Source organism: Esox lucius, chromosome 17 (genome assembly GCF_011004845.1).
Source record: "Esox lucius isolate fEsoLuc1 chromosome 17, fEsoLuc1.pri, whole genome shotgun sequence".
Lineage (NCBI taxonomy): Eukaryota > Metazoa > Chordata > Actinopteri > Esociformes > Esocidae > Esox > Esox lucius.
Genome location: NC_047585.1, coordinates 29,046,205 through 29,073,849, shown reverse-complemented (window position 1 = coordinate 29,073,849; position 27,645 = coordinate 29,046,205). Strand labels below are relative to the sequence as shown.

The 27,645-nt window shown below is 38.9% G+C and overlaps 2 protein-coding genes across 3 annotated transcripts; both read right to left on the bottom strand.

Annotated features, from left to right (window-relative positions):
• Positions 1-1,798: 1,798 nt before the first annotated feature.
• Positions 1,799-4,554, bottom strand: LOC114828939 (C-type lectin domain family 3 member A-like). The gene is made up of 5 exons (XM_034287490.1): positions 4,475-4,554; positions 4,235-4,350; positions 2,679-2,792; positions 2,468-2,552; positions 1,799-2,386 (listed from the first exon to the last, which is right to left on the bottom strand). Exons 1-5 carry the CDS (start codon positions 4,527-4,529, stop codon positions 2,304-2,306), a joined length of 453 nt encoding a protein of 150 aa, XP_034143381.1. The 5' UTR covers positions 4,530-4,554; the 3' UTR covers positions 1,799-2,303.
• A 17,221-nt stretch (positions 4,555-21,775) lies between these two features.
• On the bottom strand, positions 21,776-24,573 carry LOC106024224 (C-type lectin domain family 3 member A). Of its 2 annotated transcripts, none has more exons than XM_029114299.2 (6): positions 24,539-24,573; positions 24,310-24,408; positions 24,070-24,185; positions 22,514-22,627; positions 22,303-22,387; positions 21,776-22,221 (listed from the first exon to the last, which is right to left on the bottom strand). In XM_029114299.2, the coding sequence occupies exons 2-6, from the start codon at positions 24,362-24,364 to the stop codon at positions 22,139-22,141; spliced, it is 453 nt and encodes a 150-aa protein (XP_028970132.1). In that variant the 5' UTR covers positions 24,365-24,408; positions 24,539-24,573; the 3' UTR covers positions 21,776-22,138. The 2 variants fall into 2 exon arrangements, with proteins under 2 accessions (XP_028970132.1, XP_028970133.1); XM_029114300.2 differs by having other exon boundaries at positions 24,310-24,403; positions 24,539-24,571.
• Between the last annotated feature and the right edge of the window lie 3,072 nt (positions 24,574-27,645).

The window sequence follows — 27,645 nt, the reverse complement described above, 5'->3', positions numbered from 1 at the left end:
GCTAGCCTAATAGATCATCCCATGAAGATGTCAGAAATAATGTTGAGATAAATTTGGCCTTGCAGGTTTTATTTATAGTTTTGATATCACCGCCAGTGCTTACTGTATATTCTATGGTACTTCTGTTGATTTATGATGCCATTCAGATATAACTGCAGATGCATTATGCAGGGGTGCTGTGCACTGATCTGTTTTAAACAGACAGCTTCTAGAAGATGGACCCCAGACATCGAAGGATCACAATTTTCAGTTCTGCAGTAACTTAGCTGCCTGCTGTGAACTAGTTAATAAGCAGATACCATTGTGTTTGACTTACAGTGGTCATAAAACTGACCAACCAAAAAGTAGCCAAGTCTGTGATGTTGTGTAATCAGCCGTGACTAACTAGGGCCCAGAGTTCATCTGAAAGAAGGCATGCAGGGGGAGAACAGGGAGGGGTAGAGGGATGAGACGGAAGTGGAGGTGTGGAGATCATTACTAACTAGCTTCTTGTTTCATTCCACAATGTGTTGGAGCAGGGTCCACAAGGGCCAGCTGGTCCTCAAGGCCGATCAGTGAGTAACAGTGTGGAATCTGAGCATTAACAATTACAATATGAATGTACGTTTCATTGGAAGTGAATATGCCTAGATAATGAGAACATCAGAAACATCTCTGTTTAGATTATCTCTCTGTAGGTTGCGCTCTACTAACCCCAGGAATATTTTACATTGACCATATGGCATGGGGGTTACTGTCTTGGAAACCTGAAATAAAATTTTACAAGACATTAGATTTGGGTTAAAATTTAGCAAATAACTGACATTTAGAATAAAAAAATGACATCAATGAAAACACATTTTCAATAAATATTTTTTTTTAAATGACGGTTTTTAAGCTTTTAAAAAATGTACATTTTAACTATTTTCATATGGTGATGTATGCAAAATAATCTTTATCTCTGGGATAATTTGTCTTTCATGTTCAAAAGGTCCCGTTCTGAGTACTACCACATTTGGCAAGTTATTTCAACTCAAGGAGTATTAGCACCATTCATGAAATAAAAGTGAGGGCAAAAATACAAGAGAATTAGTCACACTTTGGGCTCAAACATAATCAAACAAGGACTTCCATTTGAACACAATAATTTCTCAAACACGAAACATTTTATTGAATAATAAAAAAAATCTACAATTTATTTTCTACAGGTCTCAAACGTATTGGCACCTCTAAAGAATATTAAAAATGAATCCAAACAAAGTTGCATCTTTTGTAAAGGTCCATGCTTTTCAGTTAACTCTTTTGTTACCTTTCACCTGTTCCTGTTTTCCTGGTATATAAATATGAAATGATGCCTTTTGCTTGTACATTAACATTTTTTAATGTTTGATGTATTCTACATTTCCTCAAATGCAAAACAATGTTATAATAACAAACATTTGCAATATATTTTAAACGCAGTAACTCTCAAAAGCATTCACCCCCCTTTTCCACATTTTATTAAGTTAGAACATAAAATCTGAATGGATTTAATTAGAGGGTTTTGTCACTGATTGAAACAAAAATATGTCCGTCATGTAAAAGTGAGAAATAAACTCTACAAATTGGAGTTTTGAATAATTTTGTGAGACACCATATTTTAAAATAAAATAAAACACTTCGGATGAATTTGGGCAAATATGTATTACTTTAACAGATAATAATAACTTACAAAAATTAATGCATATCAAATATTAGTCGACAGTCTACATACTACTTGTGGTTGATTTTTATTTCACAGTGGTAAAAGGTGATCATAATGAGACAGAGTGATGCTGAAAGTCTTTATTGAAAATTGAGAGGCATGAATGCAAGAACAAATGAAGAAGACACAATTATTGACTTATTAATTAGATATTCTGAATATAATTTTTTTGCTATTGTATCTAAAGAAAACATGTTTTTTGTAATATTTTTTATTCACTATACGGCTAATAAATCCTTGACATTCTATACAGCTCTTACAAAAAAAGGGAATAATAATTATGGTCACAATTTCAGTGTGTTGTTTCCACTTCATAGTGTAGAAATATTACAAAAAACAAAAAAAACAAAGAACATTAGACTTCACAGGGCCTTTAAAAAGCTTCCATAACACTATTACAATTCCATTACAAAATAAGAAACTATTTAATAAAAGGTCACACCTGAATAAATGTAGGTATGCTCTAGGTAGCCATAATATACCTTATAATTTTCTCTGTGTCTTTCACTTAAAGTAAAGTCTAAATAGTGTGTGCAATAGTACAAAAAGAACATCCCTTTGTATTCTCTGAGTGGACACTTCAGTAGGTAGCATAGGACTCACAGAGAGCGTAGGCAGAGTCAATTTTTTCGGAACAGGCAATATCACTAAAGCCTCTTCCCGCTGTTGAGAAGAATGTTTTTGTGAGTCTCCAGCTCTTATGACTTAATGTTATTTAAGCAAGAATATGTTTCTGATACTAACCAGGGAATTTCACCAATGTCAAGCAGTCGGCATTTGTCCCACCTGGCTTTGAACCCGGCAACCAGTTATTCTGGGGAAATCCAGACTACAAAGGAGAAAAGGTAGAAGTCAACTTCAGTATCTACTTAGCTAGTAGGTAGTAGTATTGGATTTCCTTGACAAACCAAAATATATAATACATGACAATAGGATGAGGAATGTGGTACATTACCACATAGTTCCCGTCAACCCAGAAATATCCGTCTGGAATCATCTCATATGCATATTGTAACTGTTCATTGTTTTTGATAGAAGCTAGGGTTCCACCTTTTTGAAGGCATAGCTCCTGTATAAAGAAAGGAAAAGCAAGTAGTTGACTTCTACATCTGTAATTCCTATTAATTAAGGGAAATCCGACAAGTTGTATGTATCTTTATTTGCACTCTTTCTGTGCTTCTAGGTGATTCTCCAAACCAATTCCTCTAAACCCCTTTGGAATGACATTTATTTTAGTACTGTCACCAAGGATGGACTGACAAGAAAACACAGACTTTGAAGTAACGCATTTACAGACATTTGAAAGTCTCCATTTATCATGTGTTAGGGCCATAGGTAATGCTGCATACCCCAAGAAAGATTTAAATCTCAAACTCAAACTGATTGGAGATATGTAATAACATTTGAGGACACATGTTCAAAAGTTTTTAATAGGGCATGAAATGACTATGGCTAGCTGCTGCTTAGGCTAGCTACAGTACATTAATTTACTGCCTGGCAGGCGTCATGGTAATTAGCTAACTCTAGTTATTTAGCTAGCTTACATCTGTAGCACAATATTTATATATTTTTTCTTCCTCCCCATCTACATCTTTGCCAACCACTTCAGCTACTTTGCTCGCGCTGTGGTAGGCTCACAATCCTCAACTGACTCAGCTCAGCTGTTACCATCTACTAGTGTTTGACCCGGGCCAGGTGCTGCATCCTGGTCTCCATAGTTGGTTACTGTACAGTAGCAGCTGCACAAATACAGGTGCGATGGTGGCACCACTACCGAATATACTGTATCGGTACATTTTCTAAATGTGTCTACTTAAAAGACTTGAATTTATTGACCCGCTAATTTCTAATTCTTTCTCTATAATGCTCATTGCTAACACCAACTTCTCCTGTCACTGTAAGCATGTGGGTGGCGGTAGGAAGAGGCTAGGGGCGGATTGCCATTGACACCCCACCATAGGAGGAATGGACCAATGGGCTGGAGAGAGCTGATGACAGTCCAGTCTGCCAGCCCTTGCAGGTCCTAATCCTTCCCCTGATGAAACAATGACAGAAATTCTCAAATCAGGTCCCTGTCCCACCAGCCATCAATTCCCCAGTGCTCTAGAAATTCTCCCAGTGCACCAGAGGGCCAGTCCACTACTGACTGTCGCATAAATACATATTTGGATATTTTGGTAGCATTCAAATATTAATTAATGGCCTAGTGGGCCATTTCATTATTTTTTTTATTCTGATGTATTAGAAGGAGGTTCGGAGCGTTTTCTCCAAATGCTTTAGACACATTTTCACAATACATTGTAGTCAATGCCAAATGATGACAAGGCTGTTGGTGAAAATTGGTGAACTGCCCTTAAATTATACTTTTCCTACTTAAAAAATATTAAATTACACATATTTGACCTCATTTTTATATATTGAGGATAAATTGAGGAATAACATTATAGATAACCATCAACCACTTCAAATACCAACACTATAAATGGGACGCTTGTCATGAATGTCATATACCTTTGCATCAGACCATGATCTTAACTTTTGGTCCAAAAGGTAGCATGACTTCCAGGAGGGGTTTGGTCGAGAAAACCCATAATTACACTCCTTCCGGCCTGGAACTGCAAAACTCTCTGAGAAGAAAACCGACATAATTTCCAATTTTTTTTTTAACAAATCAGAAAGATACAGGAATTTAATTATGGAGAAACTTTTCTATTCATCTTCTTTTCTGGCACCAATCTGGTTGTCACTTACCAGTCACCAGGAAGGTGAGGAGGATGCAGAAAACAGACACAGTCATGACTCCCATGATGATGTGGAGAACGGTGCTGATCTGGTGGCTTCACTGCTGTTCTTTTCATATCCATGAAAAATGCACAATTATTATTTTTTACTTTGTTTTGAGAGAAACAGGTACACCATCCATTATTTTCATTTGGCCACACATAGCTTGGTTATTAAATAAGATCATGTATATCCTTACCACAGTCAATAAAAAGTTGATGTCTTCCGACAGTTCCACTGTTTTCTTTATTAGAAGGTACGGCCTTATAAACACAGATTTGGGGAAATGCTGAAAGATATATAATCAGCAATTCATGTTTTCGTGCTGTTTTTAAGGAACTTAATGTCTATCAGATGTTGCGACACTAACACTGTGTAAAAAAAATTCTGGGTAGTAAGTGTTGTTTCCTAATTGCTTATGCCTCAAAAAGTATAAAAAATTGCTATTATTCCCCACAAACTTTGCTTTTGTGGCCAGGACAGTGAGATTTAGAAATGTACCTATTTTCCAGATCATTCCAGATTGATTCAGTCTTGAGTAAACGTGCAGGAACTTCTAGAACTTTCCGGTAATATAAATAGTAGTATAAATACAGGGGCCTTGTGCCCAGCAGTACAATTTAGTTCCTGCTGCCTAACTGGATACATATGATTGAGTACGGTTGGGAAGTCATAGGAGACTTCATGATGGTGGCATTCCTGATGGGTCTCCAAGGTGGTTTTACCAAGATTCCCTGCTATCTTTGCCCTTGGGACAGCAGGGACCCCAAGGCGCACTACCACAGGCGGGACTGTCCACAGGGGACTGAGTTCTTTGTGGGGAGGCACAACATCAAGTGGGAGCCACTGGTGGACCCCCGGAAAATCTAATTGGGCCTCATGAAACAATTGTCAGAGCTCTAGATAAGGAGTTGACAGCCTTCAATTACCTTCAAGTCTTCTTCCCTAAGCTGTCTGAGGCAAAGGTCAAAGCCGGTGTCTTTGTTGGACCACATAAAGATAAGATAAAGAAAATCTTGGAGGGCAATTAATTCCCCAAGAACCTCAAATATAAGGAGAAAAAGGCTTGGAACAACATTGTCAGAGTGGTTTGGGGCTTCCTGGGCAATCACAAGGCCGAAAGCTATGTGGAGCTGGTTGAGACTCTGATGAAGAACTACAGCACAATAGGCTGTAGGATGTCCCTCAAAGTCCAAACTCAAGAAGAACATGGGAGCGTAATCGAAGGTGCAAGGCAAGTGCTTCCAACAAGATATACTGGACTTGAACAATATACTGGACCACTGCTACCAAGAACAATATAACGAGAACATAATGGGAGAGTACATTTGGGGGCTCATTTGTGAAAGTGACTTAAAGTATAATCATAAATTGCGAATAACTACTCACTTCTAAATCTTTGTAGTAATTTTTGTATTACTTTAGTATAAATACAAGCTAATTTGGACTCATATGTTGTTTTTTCCTGCCTTTATGTGAACCAAAAGACAAAAATGTGCCCGTTTTCCTGGTAACAAAAGCAAAGATTGTGGGGAATAATGGCCATTTTCTAGTTTTTAGGCATAAGCAATTACGAAATAAGACTTACTTCCCAGGAGAAAAATTGTGTTACACAGTGTAATCAATCATTAAAATTTGTATTGCTATTGTGTGCAATTTGACTGTACAGAATCTAACTTTTAACTTTCCTTTTGTGTTTGTTTCATGTTAATTCTGTGTTCCTGGTCCAAAATGGCCGCCCCATTATTGCTGATTATAAATCCATATATTATCTCCAAATGTTGTGTTACATCATTTTAACAACTTCATTTCTTGTGAAGATTACACATGTTTAACTTCTGTTTGCAATTCATAGCCTGTAGGTCTTATTGACCTGAGCTCAAACAACTTGTTTTTGAGTAAAATAAGCATACGCATGAATTATTTTTACTATAAAAAATACTCAAATTAAACATATTGTGCTATTTATCATAGACTACTTTGTGTCAAAGTTTAACAAGAACATTTGTTTTGAAACTGTTTAAAAAAATATGGCACAAAATAATATCTGCTGTGTTCCTAGTCAAAACTGACCAATATGATTTTATTAGCAAAGAAAGGACAGAAAAAAAGAACAAAACTACACATAAACACTTGACTCTCATAGAAAATTGTGTATGAACACATTCAAGAACAACAGTAACAATAATAGTATTATTAGTACAATAAAAACATTAAAATGTTCATAATCTGTCAGTCAATGATGGTTACATTTTGTGTTCTCATGCACATGCTGGACAATATGTGGTGGTAGTTGCATGTGCCTGGCAGATATATGCACTGCATTTATGGCATATAATGCTTGTTTTGACATCTGTTGGGGCACACAGATTCCTTTTGTCTCTTCTGTCTCTGGCAGACATAGATCTTCTAATTGTTCTGGCCCTTGTGCTCTCTCACCAACCCAGCAGACAATGGTGTTTGAGGACTCCATATTTTTCACAAATTCAATTTCACCAAACAACAACATGTTTTATTTTCAAGGCTCAGATAAAACAATCTTAAAAAAAAAACGTACACAAAAAAAGTACATGGGACTCAACTCCCCATTTGTTCCTGTTGTAATCCAGGACAGCGTTGGCTTCTTGTCCTTCCTGGTAATTTCAGTGGCATCCCTGGGCAAAGTTGTCATCATCATTTTCTTCTGACACAAGAGTGTGTATCGGTGAAGGCAAATTTAGAGAAAAATCCCTGCCCTTGGTGGTGAGTAGGGCAGGAGGCAACTCATACTTGTTCCTTCTGACCATCCTCAACATGGTCATTTTTGGAGTCGTTCCTGATCAAGAGCATGTTAAAGAAATGTTCATGTTATGTTGCACCCCTGGACACCTTTGGGTGTTCCTTTAGGGAATATAATTAGTGTATAGACCAAGGGGCAAACTCCAAGGCTGAAAAATGAAGCCTACCCGGAAGTACCAAAAACTGCAGTTCATTGAATGGTCACTTGAGGCTGGGTGCAAAAGGGAGCAATATCTATGGCAAAATGCCCAACTTTACAGCACAAATGAACATGTTTATAGCCAGGTTAAAAAATATGTTTTTGGTATATATTGCTTATTTCCCTGATTGTGACAATTGTGGGGGGGAGGGGGGTTTAATTTTTAACTCATCGGTTTAAATTATATTAAGTCTTATAATTAGGGGGCTTGGGCTATTGAGTGGCAGGTGTTGTGTTGGCACGGTCACCTGTGTCACTCCTAGCGCTTTCTCCTTTCTAGTATCGCCTTAGCTAACTCCAATCACTGGACGACTCGTAACAATCCAGTCTGTGCTCATAACTCAAGTTATGTGAAAATGTAATATGTAATCTGCAAGTTTTTTGGTCTATTGTCTCGACAATATATAGAGTTGCAAAATTACCACATTTATAAAGAAAAAAAACACTATAGTTTCAGGTTAACTTGCCTCAAGTGTAAACTGGTAACTTTACAGTGACTGGCTACCAACTGCCGGCTAGCAACCACTAGCAACGCAGAGTAGCATAATGTTAGCATTTAGCCTAGCTTCTTAGCCTTTGCTAACTTGGTAATGTCGTGCTAGGTGGCCGTTGTTTCAGCACCCAGGCACCGCAGCTGCACCCACGCCCCACCTCTTTGTCCATTTTTGGCACCGGCCATCTCTGCCAAAAATTTGCTTAAAAACCAGTATTCAGACACCTATGGGAGATGTCACGGTTACTACGTCCATATGATTTTACAGTCTGTGGTATAGACCGAAATATTTGCCCCGTCATAATCCACATAAAACCTAGCGGCACAATGCTATACTAGCTAGTTTCTGGTTTGTTTCACATTTTCCACATTTATTTTTCCAATAAGGGATTTTAGAAACACTTCCAATAAGGTCTGTGTTTCGTGTAGACTCTCGCCACCCTGCAGTTTTGATAACTGTTTAAATCTCAGAACATGGTGACGAATGTCAACATATTTGCCTAAATTACCCCTACAAAGTGTACATGCTAATTAGCAACATAGCATACCTAATGTAAGACTACAATTCCCTAAAGTAAACTTCTTTACGTCATTTCTAACCTTAACTAACATTGACCAGCGTGATCATTCCGAAATACTTGTGCTGTTGTGTTGAAATTAAATATTACATATCTTCTGTTTTCGTTCTATGCTAGTTATTGACATTAGCAAGCTGGCAGTGCAGTAACAAATACATTTTGTTCTACTGATTTGTTTTTCAACGTTACTGTCAATTCTTGTCCAAGTGTCATTTTTATGGATGAACAAAAGGGCAGAAGACCGCTACAAGTGTGCACATTAGCAGAGGTGCAGCAATCTTGAAGGTTAGAAGTTTATCCTGTGTTGGTGAGTGTAGCTTACAAGAAAAAAAAACTGAATTGATATATTATCAATAAACATTATCCAGGATACTACATTGGACACCATTATCATTTCTAATGCTGTCATTATTTACATTCTGAATATAATATTACCAGATCATATTAGAGGTTTGGGATATTGTGCTAAATTGCCAAACTCATAAATCTGGCCATGCAGCTACACTGGCTATATTTGAGGTGCACAACATCAGATGTGTATGTGTCAAAATAACTCCTTAGATGAACCTTGACTTCATCCAACAACATTTGATGTATATGTGTAAAAGGAACTCCTTAGATGAACCTTGACTTCAATCCACAACATTAGATGTATATGTGTCAAAGGAACTCCTTAGAAGAACCATGACTTCACCAAACAGATTACTTTATTCCCGACACACAACTCCAATACCATGACAAGTATTAGAAAAAGACATAGTATTACCAAGAGGCCCTTGTTGTAGTTGTTCGGATAACGCAGGAAGTAAACAAACAGACATGCACTGTGAATGGAAAAGGCCATCAACTTCTAACAATGTGCAGTCTGTGGAGATGGCTGATAACTATCACCCTCTGTCAAGAGAAACAACAGAGGAGGATCTTCAGTGGTTGATGAACTGTACTAGTAACGGTGGATCAGCGCACCAGCCCCTTAATGCACATCATGCTGAATGGGAGGTTGAGGGCCAGCAATTCAGGATTTGCAAATGACTTCACTGCTAAAAAGGGCTCACAAACGCTAGACGGGGTGTACATCTGTGAATTGGAGCACAGACAAATGGCTACTAGAAAGGATATGTGCAGCCAGGACTGAAATAAAAAAAGTTTAATATTACTACTATAGCATACGAAAATTGTAATTATAGCCTGGGAAAATACACCAACAAAATAAGAACAGTTTAGCAAGTAGTGCTCAACTAAAATAATTTACCTGTAATGTCTAGTGCCAGCTGTAGTGGTACGCACAATTTAATCGGTTTGCTTGTTAACTTTCTGGTTGTAAATTTCTTGACGCGACAAGTTAACTGGCTCACAGGAAATTATGCATACAAGCATAGCTAAGTTAGTGTACATAGGTTTTCCAAAATTGTAAACATGAACCCACACCAGCATGTTCATGTTTATTGCCTGGTGGAAAACCTAATTCCATACAGTACATCATGAACAGCTTTTTACGACAATCTAAATATCCACTATGGGAAAATGCTGGGAAAGTGATAATAAGTAGGTAAACACTAATTAATTAAATGAAAATGTGAGTAAACTTTATTTCACAAATAAAAAGGCACTTAAACAGTGTTTACCCTTCACTATAACCCTGGCCCTTTTACTCATTGCTGGATTGTACCTCATTTGTTGTTTCTTGATCTGGAGGAAGTGTCAATTTCTGACACTTCCTCCTTTAATGCATCTTCACTATCTGTTTCCTGGCCTCAAAGATAGGATCTAGAGCCTCACGTGCAGTATATTGTTTGGTCATTGTGCTGTCAATGAATTATTAAAAAAAGCTTTATATACCAGACCTGGGATAAAAGTTCTATATATTATTGAAAGAATGTTTGATTGTTTGTGAGAATGCCAACAGGTGTGGTTTCCATGGGTGAAATATTCTAATGGGGAAATGTTCCTTTGGGGGTCGCCATGGAAGCCAGAGTATTGAGGTGTGTGCCTATGTGTGTGCTCAAAGACATGCATGTGGAGGTCTGTGAGAGGGAGTCTGTCCATTATGGGCTGAAATTACTGTCAAATGTCTTGTGGGTGAATAAAGCGATGTGCACACCTATAAATCACAATCCACACAACAGTTTTGCATTTCGTAGTTGTATTTAAAGATCTGTGAATATGTGGCTAAAGTTTCTTGTGCAAGTATAAAAAAAAATATTTACACATACATGACTTAAGAATTACACAACTAGTTATTTATGCACACAAAACACCAAATAAAAGGACAGCTCACGATTTACAGATACAACTCCTTTCACTTGAAATTTCTGATAGGGGGGTCAAAAAAAATTACTGGCAAAAATATTTGCAAGTGTGTTAGCATAAGTGTGTTGCATAATATAATTTCTTGAATATGAAACGGATCGGTGCAGCTTCTGCAGTAATGCGGTCGATGTATCGGTCTGTCGTGGTGAAGAAAGAGCTGAGCCGCAAGGCGAAGCTCTCGATTTACCGGTCAATCTACGTTCCTACTCTCACCTATGGTCATGAGCTTTGGGTCATGACCGAAAGGACAAGATCCCGGATACAGGCGGCCGAAATGAGCTTTCTCCGCAGGGTGGGTGGGAGTTCCCTTAGAGATAGGGCGAGAAGCTCGGTCACCCGGGAGGAGCTCAGAGTAGAGCCGCTGCTCCTCCACATCGAGAGGGGTCAGCTGAGGTGGCTTGGGCATCTGTTTCGGATGCCTCCGGAACGCCTTCCTGGGAAGGTGTTCCGGTCCCGTCCCACTGGGAGGAGACCCCGGGGAAGACCTAGGACACGCTGGAGGGACTATGTCTCCCGGCTGGCCTGGGAACGCCTCGGTGTCCCCCCGGGAAGAGCTGGAGGAAGTGTCTGGGGAGAGGGAAGTCTGGGCATCCCTGCTTAGACTGTTGCCCCCGCGACCCGGCCCCGGATGAAGTGGAAGAAGATGTATGTATGTATGTATGAATTGTTGTCTACGAATACGAATCGATGTCTAGGAATACAAATCTTTGTCCATGGATACAAATTGCTGGCCATGAATGCAGGTCACTGTCTACGGATACAAAGCAGGTTTTAAGGGTTTGCCAATCTACTGTGGCGTAAAATTTGTGCCAAATGTCAGCTGACTACAAGTGACCAAAGGGAATTTAGGGGGTACACGTTCAGCTAGCGATGGCCAAACCGATGGTGATATTTTAGCAACAGGATATTATGCTGGCAGCACTCAGATTTTCTTTTTCAAAATAAAAGCCATCATTGAAATTTACAAAGCAATATAGTTAACAATCTGGTCTGTAAAAGCGAACAGACAAGAACAAATTTGGAACAAACTTTAAACATTAAATGTACCGACTAGATTGTTAACTACAGTGGGGAGAACAAGTATTTGATACACTGCCAATTTTGCAGGTTTTCATAATTACAAAGCATGTAGAGGTCTGTACTTTTTTTTTATCATTGGTACACTTCAACTGTGAGGTGGAATCTAAAACAAAAATCCAGAAAATTACATTGTAAGATGTTTTAATAATTAACTTGCATTCTATTTCATGACATAAGTATTTGATCACCTACAAACCAGTAAGAATTCTGGCTCTCACAGACCTGTTAGTTTTTCTTTGAGAAGCCCTCCTGTTCTCCACTCATTACCTGTATTAACTGTACCTGTTTGAACTCTGTTCAGACACCTGTCCAGAAACTCAATCAAAAAGACTCCAACCTCTCCCCAATGGCCAAGACCAAAGAGCTGTGTAAGGACATCAGGGATCAAATTGTAGACCTACACAACGCTGGGATGGGCTACAGGACAATAGGCAAGCAACTTGGTGAGAAGGCAACAACTGTTGGCGCAATTATTAGAAAATGGAAGAGGTTAATGATGACGATCAATCTTCCTTGGTCTGGGGCTCTATGCAAGATCTCACCTCGTGGGGCATCAATGATCATGAGGAAGGTGAGGGATCAGCCCAGAACTACACGGCAGGACCTGGTAAATGAATTGAAGAGAGCTGGGACCACAGTCTTAAAGAAAACCATTAGTAAACACACTACACCGTCATGGATTAAAATACTGCAGCGCACGCAAGGTCCCCCTGCTAAAGCCAGCACATGACCAGGCCCGTCTGAAGTTTGCCAATGACGATCTGGATGATCCAGAGGAGGAATGGGAGAAGGTCATGTGGTCTGATGACACAACAAAAAAGCTTTTTGGAGTAAACTCCCCTCGCTGTGTTTGGAGGAAGAAGAAGGATGAGTACAACCCCAAGAACACCATCCCAACCGTGAAACATGGGGGTGGAAACATCATGCTTTTCTGCAAAGGGGACAGGACGACTGCACCGTATTGAGGGGAGGATAGGTGGTGCCATGTATCGTGAGATCTTGGCCAACAACCTCCTTCCCTCAGTAAGAGCATTGAAGATGGCTGGGTCTTCCAGCATGACAACGAAACACACAGCCAGGCAACTAAGGAGTAGCTCCGTAAGAAGACTCCAGACCTGAACCCAATAGAAATTATTTGGAGGGAGCTGAAAGTCCGTATCCCAGCGACAGCCCCAAAACCTAAAGGATCTGGAGAAGGTCTGTATGGAGGAGTGGGGCAAAATCCCTGCTGCAGTGTGTGCAAACCTGGTCAAGAAACTACAGGAAACTTATGATCTCAGGAACTGCAAACAAAGGCTTCTGTACTAAATATTAAGTTCTGCTTTTCTGATGTATCAAATACTTATGTCATGCAATAAAATGTAAATTAATTACTTAAAAATTATACAATGTGATTTTCTGGATTTTTTTTTTGATTCCGTCACTCACAGTTGAAGAGTACCTATGATAAAAATTACAGACTTCTATTGCTTTGTAAGTGGGAAAACCTGCAAAATCTGCAGTGTATCAAATACTTCTTCTCCCCACTGTATATTGCCTTATATATTTCAATGATGGCTTTTATTTTTTTTAAATAAAATCTGAGTTAGCGCTGCTAGCATAATATCCTGCTGCTAGAAGAACGGTAATGAAGCCTCGAATGGCCATCCTGGGTTGCACATCAGTTTGATTCATGTAAGCGCTTTAGGTAAAGTTGCTCTGTAAAGTGAACATCATTATTGTCGTATTACATGCATGTTAGCTATCTAGATGTGTGTCACATGTACACCAAATGAACATGACGAGACTATGTGTGGACACGAGACAGCAACATGTTTGATACAGTACGTAGCTACAGTCCTATTTTAGCTACTTGTGTGTTGAATTCGCAATTGTTTTTGCTCAATAACAGTACAGTAACCTCATGTTTGCTAAGTTAGTCTCATACCTAACCGTTAGTAATAATACATGCTACCAGTAATGTGTATCTTGTTAGTTAATCAAGGTAAACATGTGCAACCCTAGCTACCAATAAATAATGTATTTATTAAATTCAGCCCTATACAGTAGTTGCTTCCAATACTGATATAGCCTAAATTGACAAATTTGCCATGATTCTTGGTAAGCCAATTTTTTTGAATACTTAACTATATTGTAAGGGATGGCTTACTGAAGTTCAATGTATAGAAATCCTCTGTATCACATTGCTCACCTTCCTCTTGAGAAAAGCAGGGTAGGACCATATGTTGGAGACCTGACTTTGCTCTAAGTGTCCTGAACATTGTGCTGTCTTTTGGATGGGATGTTAAACCGGGGTCGTGACTGGTCACTACAGATCCCGTGGCACTGTTAGTATGAGTATGGGTTTTAAACCATGTCATGGCAAAATATTAAATATGGGCCTCACAACAACATTAGTACTCATTTAGAACAATACCTGTCTCTCATTTAGAACAATAACCTGGGGGAATAGTCACCATCGGAAGAGAGGGGATGAACAAGCCAATTGGAATGTTCTCAGTCAACTTACCTGGTAAAATAACAGGTTAAATGACAATCTACTTGGCTAATGAGAAAATCAAAATGTATTAAATAAAATGTATTAATTAGTCAATGTCGCTTTGCTGTTCCTGCCCATCCCATCAGTGACCATATCTGTCTGTTTATTCAGAGCTTGGATGCTGCAGACTACCACAGCTACCTGTGAAACAAGCTCACATTCAGTCGCCAATGGTAACTGAGCAGTAGCCTTTCATTTAGTGTTGGGCTGGTAGTCGAAATGCATCATCTGACTTTAGATTTAGAAGTCAGAACCTATGATAATGTGACATGCACCACTTTGACAGAGAATGAGAAAGAGGGTCAAAGAAGAGGTAGGGTTGGTGGTGAAATGGGACCCTAGTGCGTGAGTAGGAGCCAACCCAGTTAGAAGAGTGTACTCTCAGCATGGTGTAATGTGCAGTAATGTCTCACACTGACTGTGCAGGGCTGTTAAGGTTTACATCATTTTAATTACTGTATAGGTTTGAGGTATAATTGCCTAACCCAGTTTAGATTCCAGACACAACTGATGTTGAAACTACAGTGTAGCCTTACAATCTAGACTGTCAGGCGTTACTTTTCATTTATACCAACAAATCATTTGTGTGTGTGTGTGTGTGTGGGTAATGTTACTCATTGTATATTAAACATAATTGAAGACAATAAGTATATTTTTAAGAACTGTGGAATTTAATGAAACATGTTTTTTTTTTTTTTTATGTATCCTCAATTAGTTCATTAAAGATGACAGACTTCATAGTTTCTTGACATGACTGCAAAGAACCAGTTTCTATTTGGGGAGCTTACACCCAATCCAGTCCACTCCATCCACACTCTCATAGTGACAGAACCAAACATCCATCTCTCAGTCCTTGGTCAGTAGGACATTGATGTTACCACAGCACTTCGAAATACTCTTACAAAGGGGGGCAAAAACAATGTTTAAAACACTGCCCCAGGCAGTCAGAACCCAGTGCATGTTGATCAGGAAAAGCTGCAAACAGGGCATGATCAGCCTGGAGAACGAGAGAGAAACAAATTGAGCATTAACAGGCCAGTTCACTAGCTCCTAAAGCAACGATATGCATTGAAACTAGCTCAGAAAGTTCATGCTACAGTACACAAAATGCATTGAAATGATATCCATCTACATCAAGCACCACTGTAAGACATTCAATGGATTCCATCATAAGAGATTAAAGTGAGGGGACCCACCAAATATGTATGCAGCTGAGGACAGCAAAGAAGATCCCTGCCAACAGAGAAACGGGCACAGCAAAGAGGACAGATATGAGCCGGTAGCACCAGAGACGGGACACTTCAAACAGGGCATGGCTCCACAACCACACCTTATCAAAGCTCCGTACTGAGCGGGGCTCTGCAATCATGTCTTCAAACATTACCTCAGGAGATACATAGTCTACAGTCAGGCAATTGTTTGATGGTTGCTCACTTTATCAATGTGCTTCACAGAAGGTCTATAAACAGTGATGGTCAGAATACGTTTTTACCTTTATACACTAATAGGTTTTTCTCCTTACACCCTAATACCTTTTCCCCCTTACACAGTACAGTAATGTCTTTCTCCTTACACACTAATACATACATTTTAACTTTAGAGCTTTTCATTTTCTTGGTGGATAAGACCTAAGACTTTAACGTAGCCGCTGCAAATTCACATACTGTAAAAGCCACTCTGGATAAGAGTGTCTGCTAGTTTAATGAAATGGAAAATGTAGCAAACATTTTTTAAAAGACGTTTTGTTTGAAAATACACTTTTCACATTGTTTCACTCATTGGAAACATCTGTCGAGATAGCAATGTAATCTTGAGTTCAAACTAGGGATGAATAGTCAAACTAATTATCTTGATTTTGTGCCAGTTACATTTATATGGCCACAAATCTTTCAGAACGTTCCTGTTCCAAGGAATAACACATGGCTAACTCCACTTACCTTGAAAGAAATGACTGAGCCTGAGTTGTAGTCTAATATTTCAGACTCCCTCACTCTTACAAAGACTGAGTCATCATCGCTTTCTTATATTAATCATATATTTTGTGTTAAGCATTTGCATATATAAATATCCACCACATTTCACAAGAAAGTAAAGATATGTAAATTAGCATGTAAATTAACTTTTCAATTCAAAGTGCGAAAGGAATCGCATGAGCTGAGTTCTGATGTACAATTTCACAGTAGCCAGGAACCAAGCTATATATTGCAAATCAACTACTACGCCTCTTCACATCATATTGTATGTTTAACTGAAGCTGGTTAGCTCTTGAAATCCCTGAGTAGGTCAATTGTCTTATGTAGGTTTTTCCGAGATCACAAACAAGGGATATTTGTAGTTGAGTCCACACGAGGTCAGCATTGTTCAACACACTACTTGTCAACATCAGATTCCACTTTCAGATTCCACTTTCAGTGTTTAGATTCTCTCTCTAGGTCACGCTCTGCCAACCTCAGGAATGTGAAATGTTTACATTGACCAGCTAGCAACCATATTTACAGTGAGATTGAGTTGACGAAAAACAAGGCTATGACCTCTGTGACACTATTCAATAAACACATTGAATTGCTCTCGACAGGTACGTACTTATCAAAAGGGACCACTATACGAAAACGGCCAATATTCCTACACTACCATATGCACTACCATAACATTGAGATTTCTAGAAAACTGCTGCTATAGGATGGAGAGTTTCCCCAAAGAATTTGCCTGTCAGAGTCCAGGAAGGGTTGCTAGTCATGTACAGTCTGTGGGGCAGATGGTTGCTGAAGGCCACAGCACAGGGAAAGACACTTCTGAAGTGGCAGGATATTTTGGTCATGATTGGTACTGCCCAACTGCCCTCTGCCTGCCAGGGAGACATATTTAGAAGAATAGTGGGAGGATTCAGCAGTGTTCTGGTTTGGTCAATTAGATTTTCCATGAAACATTTTGCTATTCTATATTAAGGCTTCTAAAATTCTGTTCTGAAAATGTTCAGAGACACGTGTGACAAGTTTACCAAGTTTCACGTTTTTATTAAAAAATTATAATCCAGTTTACATATTGCCTGAACCATTGGTTAGATGGTAGATATCCTGTGTGAACTTCTGACTGTTCAATACTTTTGCTCATGATACAGAGACCAACATTTAAATATCAATAATACTTTTGGAAACATTATCAGGACACAAATCAAACATTAAAACTCTTTTAGACATATTTCAAGCCACTTTTGCCATGGGTAGAGGACAATGTGTTGTTTTATTATTCACATTTTGACATTACGTTGTGATTTGTTTTGCCTTTTTAAAGCTATTGTCATGCAATTCTGCATATTATGTTAATATCTGGGGCCCCAAACATCCTGGTCCTGGAGCGAATGCTGCAGTTTTATGATCCAAGCATTTAGTTCCTGTCTCAGCAATATTGTAGCCATCTTTTTATCTGGAAGTCAACATACAGAGGAGGTGTGGTATGTGGAGTATGTGCAAACACTCACAGCAATACATTTCCTGCAGAAAGCTCTCTGGTCTGTGAACACCTCCAGATTACCTCACGGTTCACTGGCCAGAGCTGCCATTAGTGTCAGTTACCTTTAGACACTTGTTGATTCCCCTTGGGTCCCTGTCCTTCAGCAAAGGCTGGGCATCTCTGTGAGTGGAGACGGAGAAAGAGCCAGAGTCCCCCTCCTGGGCTAATTCCTCTACCTCCACCACTTCCTGCAGTAGTCCCTTTGCATTGTGCCTGTCTGGATGGATCCCCAGTGGTGGGACCCACAGAAGGGTCTCCTCTTGCTCCTCTGTGCCCTGCAGGTCTAGCCTGGTTTCAGCTGGTATACGTCCCGTGCTCATGGTGTGTGTGCACCACAGTGTCGTGCACCCTCACTGGGCTGGGAAAGAGGATGAACTGGGGTGACACCCTGGGGATGGCTCACCACAGACAAATCCCACAATCATCATCCCCTGGAAGAGAGTCATTTGCACCCCAGTGGGACATGGTGGACAAATGACCGAATTGTGGCAGCCAAAATTGGCTTTCAAGACAACTTATTAAATTCTAGAGCCGAAAGGCCAAATGAAAAAGCTGATTTTGTCCCGTGTGACAACTTTCCCAAACAAGGGCAAGTGCTGTAAATCGCATTTTAATTGACAGTGTCCTTTGTGGTACACAGTTATTTGAATATCAGAGACGTACACATTCATTTGAATCCAAAGACAACACTCCCCGAATGATAGTGCTCTGTAAAACATATTTAGCTGGATTTCAAAAAACAAAATACAGTTACCTTGCCGAAGACACTGATGAAGGCCATTTTTGTCACAACGAATCTGTACATTTTTATTGTAGGCAAAATACATTGATATGTATGAAAAACTATAAGAACAACTGTATGACTCCTATGTACTGTACATTTAGATACATTTAGAGAATATGAATACAAAAATGGCCACGGGAAGATCTTTTGACCTGGGGGGTTTTCATCATGGTTGATATCGTAATGGGTGATTGGTGCACTTCAGCCTAAATGTCTCGCCAACCGAAAAACGGACAACACGCACATATTGGTTGAGGCCAGAATCTAGTCAGGAGGAGCTGAGTCTATGTCAAGGGGCCCTCCATGTATACTTCCCAGAGCTATGAATGCAAGAAAAGTTCATGCAATTTTCTTGTACTGACCTATTTGTGATAATGCAGAATAGATTCAGAAAACAGAAATGTTTTGCTTTAACCAACAGCTGTTTGTATTTGTGGATGTAATGTACCAATCATATGTTTGGACACACCCACCCAGAATGTAAGTGTGTCCAAACATTTGACTGGTGCTGTATGTGTGTATTTCTGTGTGTGTTCCAGGGTATTGTTGGGCCGCGTGGGGATAAAGGTGACCGGGGTCCATCGGGAGAGCAGGGACTAGACGGTTTTCAAGTGAGTATGTTCTGGGCTGGCATTGTGTTCTGGGTTGGAATTGTGTTCTGGGTTGGCAGTGTGTTCTGGGTTGGAATTGTGTTCTGGGTTGGCAGTGTGTTCTGGGTTGGCAGTGTGTTCTGTGTTGGCATCGTGTTCTGGGTTGGCAGTGTGTTCTGGGTTGGTATTGTCTTCTGGGTTGGCAGTGTGTTCTGTGTTGGCATTGTCTTCGGGGTTGGCAATGTGTTCTGGGTTGGCATTGTATTCTGGGTTGACATTGTGTTCTGGTACTGGGGCTTGTGTAACACGGTTGTGTTTCGTCATTTCAGGGAACAGCAGGAGAACCTGGGAAACCTGGACAGGATGGGAAGCCGGTGAGTGGAGTGGGGGGTCTGGAACATGAGAGACAATAATGATTATGATGATAACACTGTAATTGTATGATGAAGATTTCTGTACTGCAAGCTAGCCTAATAGATCATCCCATGAAGATGTCAGAAATAATGTTGAGATCAATTTGGCCTTGCAGGTTTTATTTATAGTTTTGATATCACCGCCAGTGCTTACTGTATATTCTATGGTACCTCTGTTGATTTATGATGCCTTTCAGATATAACTGCAGATGCATTATGCAGGGGTGCTGTGCACTGATCTGTTTTAAACAGACAGCTTCTAGAAGATGGATCCCAGACATCGAAGGATCACAATTTTCAGTTCTGCAGTAACTTAGCTGCCTGCTGTGAACTAGTTAATAAGCAGATACCATTGTGTTTGACTTACAGTGGTCATAAAACTGACCAACCAAAAAGTAGCCAAGTCTGTGATGTTGTGTAATCAGCCGTGACTAACTAGGGCCCAGAGTTCATCTGAAAGAAGGCATGCAGGGGGAGAACAGGGAGGGGTAGAGGGATGAGACGGAAGTGGAGGTGTGGAGATCATTACTAACTAGCTTCTTGTTTCATTCCACAATGTGTTGGAGCAGGGTCCACAAGGGCCAGCTGGTCCTCAAGGCCGCTCAGTGAGTAACAGTGTGGAATCTGAGCATTACTAATTACAATATGAATGTACGTTTCATTGGAAGTGAATATGCCTAGATAATGAGAACAACAGAAACATCTCTGTTTAGATTATCTCTCTGTAGGTTGCGCTCTACTAACCCCAGGAATGTTTTACACTGACCATATGGCATGGGGGTTACTGTCTTGGAAACCTGAAATAAAATTTTACAAGACATTAGATTTGGGTTAGAATTTAGCAAATAACTGACATTTAGAATAAAAAAATGACATCAATGAAAACACATTTTCAATAAATATTTTTTTTTAAATGACGGTTTCTAAGCTTTTAAAAAATTTACATTTTAACTATTTTCATATGGTGATGTATGCAAAATAATCTTTATCTCTGGGATAATTTGTCTTTCATGTTCAAAAGGTCCCGTTCTGAGTACTACCACATTTGGCAAGTAATTTCAACTCAAGGAGTATTAGCACCATTCATGAAATAAAAGTGAGGGCAAAAACACAAGATAATTAGTCACACTTTGGGCTCAAACATAATCAAACAAGGACTTCCATTTGAACACAATCATTTCTCAAACACGAAACATTTTATTGAATAATAAAAAAAAATCTACAATTTATTTTCTACAGGTCTCAAACGTATTGGCACCTCTAAAGAATATTAAAAATTAATCCAAACAAAGTTGCATCTTTTGTAAAGGTCCATGCTTTTCATTTAACTCTTTTGATACCTTTCACCTGTTCCTGTTTTCCTGGTATATAAATATGAAATGATGCCTTTTGCTTGTACATTAACATTTTTAATGTTTGATGTATTCTACATTTCCTCAAATGCAAAACAATGTTATAATAACAAACATGTGCAATATATTTTAAGTGCAGTAACTCTCAAAAGCTTGCACCCCCCTTTTCCACATTTTATTAAGTTAGAACATAAAATCTGAATGGATTTAATTAGAGAGTTGTGTCACTGATTGAAACAAAAATATGTCCATCATGTAAGTGGGTAAGTGAGAAATAAACTCTACAAATTGGAGTTTTGAATAATTTTGTGAGACACCATATTTTAAAATAAAATAAAACACTTCGGATGAATTTGGGCAAATATGTATTACTTTAACAGATAATAATAACTTACAAAAATTAATGCATATCAAATATTAGTCGACAGTCTACATACTACTTGTGGTTGATTTTTATTTCACAGTGGTAAAAGGTGATCATAATGAGACAGAGTGATGCTGAAAGTCTTTATTGAAAATTGAGAGGCATGAATGCAAGAACAAATGAAGAAGACACAATTATTGACTTATTAATTAGATATTCTGAATATAATTCTTTTGCTATTGTATCTAAAGAAAACATGTTTTTTGTAATATTTTTTATTCACTATACGGCTAATAAATCCTTGACATTCTATACAGCTCTTACAAAAAAAGGGAATAATAATTATGGTCACAATTTCAGTGTGTTGTTTCCACTTCATAGTGTAGAAATATTACAAAAAACAAAAAAAACAAAGAACATTAGACTTCACAGGGCCTTTAAAAAGCTTCCATAACACTATTACAATTCCATTACAAAATAAGAAACTATTTAATAAAAGGTCACACCTGAATAAATGTAGGTATGCTCTAGGTAGCCATAATATACCTTATAATTTTCTCTGTGTCTTTCACTTAAAGTAAAGTCTAAATAGTGTGTGCAATAGTACAAAAAGAACATCCCTTTGTATTCTCTGAGTGGACACTTCAGTAGGTAGCATAGGACTCACAGAGAGCGTAGGCAGAGTCAATTTTTTCGGAACAGGCAATATCACTAAAGCCTCTTCCCGCTGTTGAGAAGAATGTTTTTGTGAGTCTCCAGCTCTTATGACTTAATGTTATTTAAGCAAGAATATGTTTCTGATACTAACCAGGGAATTTCACCAATGTCAAGCAGTCGGCATTTGTCCCACCTGGCTTTGAACCCGGCAACCAGTTATTCTGGGGAAATCCAGACTACAAAGGAGAAAAGGTAGAAGTCAACTTCAGTATCTACTTAGCTAGTAGGTAGTAGTATTGGATTTCCTTGACAAACCAAAATATATAATACATGACAATAGGATGAGGAATGTGGTACATTACCACATAGTTCCCGTCAACCCAGAAATATCCGTCTGGAATCATCTCATATGCATATTGTAACTGTTCATTGTTTTTGATAGAAGCTAGGGTTCCACCTTTTTGAAGGCATAGCTCCTGTATAAAGAAAGGAAAAGCAAGTAGTTGACTTCTACATCTGTAATTCCTATTAATTAAGGGAAATCCGACAAGTTGTATGTATCTTTATTTGCACTCTTTCTGTGCTTCTAGGTGATTCTCCAAACCAATTCCTCTAAACCCCTTTGGAATGACATTTATTTTAGTACTGTCACCAAGGATGGACTGACAAGAAAACACAGACTTTGAAGTAACGCATTTACAGACATTTGAAAGTCTCCATTTATCATGTGTTAGGGCCATAGGTAATGCTGCATACCCCAAGAAAGATTTAAATCTCAAACTCAAACTGATTGGAGATATGTAATAACATTTGAGGACACATGTTCAAAAGTTTTTAATAGGGCATGAAATGACTATGGCTAGCTGCTGCTTAGGCTAGCTACAGTACATTAATTTACTGCCTGGCAGGCGTCATGGTAATTAGCTAACTCTAGTTATTTAGCTAGCTTACATCTGTAGCACAATATTTATATATTTTTTCTTCCTCCCCATCTACATCTTTGCCAACCACTTCAGCTACTTTGCTCGCGCTGTGGTAGGCTCACAATCCTCAACTGACTCAGCTCAGCTGTTACCATCTACTAGTGTTTGACCCGGGCCAGGTGCTGCATCCTGGTCTCCATAGTTGGTTACTGTACAGTAGCAGCTGCACAAATACAGGTGCGATGGTGGCACCACTACCGAATATACTGTATCGGTACATTTTCTAAATGTGTCTACTTAAAAGACTTGAATTTATTGACCCGCTAATTTCTAATTCTTTCTCTATAATGCTCATTGCTAACACCAACTTCTCCTGTCACTGTAAGCATGTGGGTGGCGGTAGGAAGAGGCTAGGGGCGGATTGCCATTGACACCCCACCATAGGAGGAATGGACCAATGGGCTGGAGAGAGCTGATGACAGTCCAGTCTGCCAGCCCTTGCAGGTCCTAATCCTTCCCCTGATGAAACAATGACAGAAATTCTCAAATCAGGTCCCTGTCCCACCAGCCATCAATTCCCCAGTGCTCTAGAAATTCTCCCAGTGCACCAGAGGGCCAGTCCACTACTGACTGTCGCATAAATACATATTTGGATATTTTGGTAGCATTCAAATATTAATTAATGGCCTAGTGGGCCATTTCATTATTTTTTTTATTCTGATGTATTAGAAGGAGGTTCGGAGCGTTTTCTCCAAATGCTTTAGACACATTTTCACAATACATTGTAGTCAATGCCAAATGATGACAAGGCTGTTGGTGAAAATTGGTGAACTGCCCTTAAATTATACTTTTCCTACTTAAAAAATATTAAATTACACATATTTGACCTCATTTTTATATATTGAGGATAAATTGAGGAATAACATTATAGATAACCATCAACCACTTCAAATACCAACACTATAAATGGGACGCTTGTCATGAATGTCATATACCTTTGCATCAGACCATGATCTTAACTTTTGGTCCAAAAGGTAGCATGACTTCCAGGAGGGGTTTGGTCGAGAAAACCCATAATTACACTCCTTCCGGCCTGGAACTGCAAAACTCTCTGAGAAGAAAACCGACATAATTTCCAATTTTTTTTTTAACAAATCAGAAAGATACAGGAATTTAATTATGGAGAAACTTTTCTATTCATCTTCTTTTCTGGCACCAATCTGGTTGTCACTTACCAGTCACCAGGAAGGTGAGGAGGATGCAGAAAACAGACACAGTCATGACTCCCATGATGATGTGGAGAACAGTGCTGATCTGGTGGCTTCACTGCTGTTCTTTTCATATCCATGAAAAATGCACAATTATTATTTTTTACTTTGTTTTGAGAGAAACAGGTACACCATCCATTATTTTCATTTGGCCACACATAGCTTGGTTATTAAATAAGATCATGTATATCCTTACCACAGTCAATAAAAAGTTGATGTCTTCCGACAGTTCCACTGTTTTCTTTATTAGAAGGTACGGCCTTATAAACACAGATTTGGGGAAATGCTGAAAGATATATAATCAGCAATTCATGTTTTCGTGCTGTTTTTAAGGAACTTAATGTCTATCAGATGTTGCGACACTAACACTGTAAAAAAAATTCTGGGTAGTAAGTGTTGTTTCCTAATTGCTTATGCCTCAAAAAGTATAAAAAATGGCTATTATTCCCCACAAACTTTGCTTTTGTGGCCAGGACAGTGAGATTTAGAAATGTACCTATTTTCCAGATCATTCCAGATTGATTCAGTCTTGAGTAAACGTGCAGGAACTTCTAGAACTTTCCGGTAATATAAATAGTAGTATAAATACAGGGGCCTTGTGCCCAGCAGTACAATTTAGTTCCTGCTGCCTAACTGGATACATATGATTGAGTACGGTTGGGAAATCATAGGAGACTTCATAATGGTGGCATTCCTGATTGGTCTCCAAGGTGGTTTTACCAAGATTCCCTGCTATCTTTGCCCTTGGGACAGCAGGGACCCCAAGGCGCACTACCACAGGCGGGACTGTCCACAGGGGACTGAGTTCTTTGTGGGGAGGCACAACATCAAGTGGGAGCCACTGGTGGACCCCCGGAAAATCTAATTGGGCCTCATGAAACAATTGTCAGAGCTCTAGATAAGGAGTTGACAGCCTTCAATTACCTTCAAGTCTTCTTCCCTAAGCTGTCTGAGGCAAAGGTCAAAGCCGGTGTCTTTGTTGGACCACATAAAGATAAGATAAAGAAAATCTTGGAGGGCAATTAATTCCCCAAGAACCTCAAATATAAGGAGAAAAAGGCTTGGAACAACATTGTCAGAGTGGTTTGGGGCTTCCTGGGCAATCACAAGGCCGAAAGCTATGTGGAGCTGGTTGAGACTCTGATGAAGAACTACAGCACAATAGGCTGTAGGATGTCCCTCAAAGTCCAAACTCAAGAAGAACATGGGAGCGTAATCGAAGGTGCAAGGCAAGTGCTTCCAACAAGATATACTGGACTTGAACAATATACTGGACCACTGCTACCAAGAACAATATAACGAGAACATAATGGGAGAGTACATTTGGGGGCTCATTTGTGAAAGTGACTTAAAGTATAATCATAAATTGCGAATAACTACTCACTTCTAAATCTTTGTAGTAATTTTTGTATTACTTTAGTATAAATACAAGCTAATTTGGACTCATATGTTGTTTTTTCCTGCCTTTATGTGAACCAAAAGACAAAAATGTGCCCGTTTTCCTGGTAACAAAAGCAAAGATTGTGGGGAATAATGGCCATTTTCTAGTTTTTAGGCATAAGCAATTACGAAATAAGACTTACTTCCCAGGAGAAAAATTGTGTTACACAGTGTAATCAATCATTAAAATTTGTATTGCTATTGTGTGCAATTTGACTGTACAGAATCTAACTTTTAACTTTCCTTTTGTGTTTGTTTCATGTTAATTCTGTGTTCCTGGTCCAAAATGGCCGCCCCATTATTGCTGATTATAAATCCATATATTATCTCCAAATGTTGTGTTACATCATTTTAACAACTTCATTTCTTGTGAAGATTACACATGTTTAACTTCTGTTTGCAATTCATAGCCTGTAGGTCTTATTGACCTGAGCTCAAACAACTTGTTTTTGAGTAAAATAAGCATACGCATGAATTATTTTTACTATAAAAAATACTCAAATTAAACATATTGTGCTATTTATCATAGACTACTTTGTGTCAAAGTTTAACAAGAACATTTGTTTTGAAACTGTTTAAAAAAATATGGCACAAAATAATATCTGCTGTGTTCCTAGTCAAAACTGACCAATATGATTTTATTAGCAAAGAAAGGACAGAAAAAAAGAACAAAACTACACATAAACACTTGACTCTCATAGAAAATTGTGTATGAACACATTCAAGAACAACAGTAACAATAATAGTATTATTAGTACAATAAAAACATTAAAATGTTCATAATCTGTCAGTCAATGATGGTTACATTTTGTGTTCTCATGCACATGCTGGACAATATGTGGTGGTAGTTGCATGTGCCTGGCAGATATATGCACTGCATTTATGGCATATAATGCTTGTTTTGACATCTGTTGGGGCACACAGATTCCTTTTGTCTCTTCTGTCTCTGGCAGACATAGATCTTCTAATTGTTCTGGCCCTTGTGCTCTCTCACCAACCCAGCAGACAATGGTGTTTGAGGACTCCATATTTTTCACAAATTCAATTTCACCAAACAACAACATGTTTTATTTTCAAGGCTCAGATAAAACAATCTTAAAAAAAAAACGTACACAAAAAAAGTACATGGGACTCAACTCCCCATTTGTTCCTGTTGTAATCCAGGACAGCGTTGGCTTCTTGTCCTTCCTGGTAATTTCAGTGGCATCCCTGGGCAAAGTTGTCATCATCATTTTCTTCTGACACAAGAGTGTGTATCGGTGAAGGCAAATTTAGAGAAAAATCCCTGCCCTTGGTGGTGAGTAGGGCAGGAGGCAACTCATACTTGTTCCTTCTGACCATCCTCAACATGGTCATTTTTGGAGTCGTTCCTGATCAAGAGCATGTTAAAGAAATGTTCATGTTATGTTGCACCCCTGGACACCTTTGGGTGTTCCTTTAGGGAATATAATTAGTGTATAGACCAAGGGGCAAACTCCAAGGCTGAAAAATGAAGCCTACCCGGAAGTACCAAAAACTGCAGTTCATTGAATGGTCACTTGAGGCTGGGTGCAAAAGGGAGCAATATCTATGGCAAAATGCCCAACTTTACAGCACAAATGAACATGTTTATAGCCAGGTTAAAAAATATGTTTTTGGTATATATTGCTTATTTCCCTGATTGTGACAATTGTGGGGGGGAGGGGGGTTTAATTTTTAACTCATCGGTTTAAATTATATTAAGTCTTATAATTAGGGGGCTTGGGCTATTGAGTGGCAGGTGTTGTGTTGGCACGGTCACCTGTGTCACTCCTAGCGCTTTCTCCTTTCTAGTATCGCCTTAGCTAACTCCAATCACTGGACGACTCGTAACAATCCAGTCTG

Coding starts and splice junctions, on each gene's coding strand:
- LOC114828939 (XM_034287490.1), bottom strand. CDS start 4,529: ATGGGAGTCATGACTGTGTCTGTTTTCTGCATCCTCCTCACCTTCCTG. Junction 4,351..4,474: donor CCTCACCTTCCTGGTGACTG/GTAAGTGACAAC, acceptor TTTTCTTCTCAG/AGAGTTTTGCAGTTCCAGGC. Junction 2,553..2,678: donor GGGTTGACGGGAACTATGTG/GTAATGTACCAC, acceptor TCTCCTTTGTAG/TCTGGATTTCCCCAGAATAA.
- LOC106024224 (XM_029114299.2), bottom strand. CDS start 24,364: ATGGGAGTCATGACTGTGTCTGTTTTCTGCATCCTCCTCACCTTCCTG. Junction 22,628..24,069: donor GATCATGGTCTGATGCAAAG/GTATATGACATT, acceptor TTCTTTATACAG/GAGCTATGCCTTCAAAAAGG. Junction 22,222..22,302: donor GACATTGGTGAAATTCCCTG/GTTAGTATCAGA, acceptor TCTTCTCAACAG/CGGGAAGAGGCTTTAGTGAT.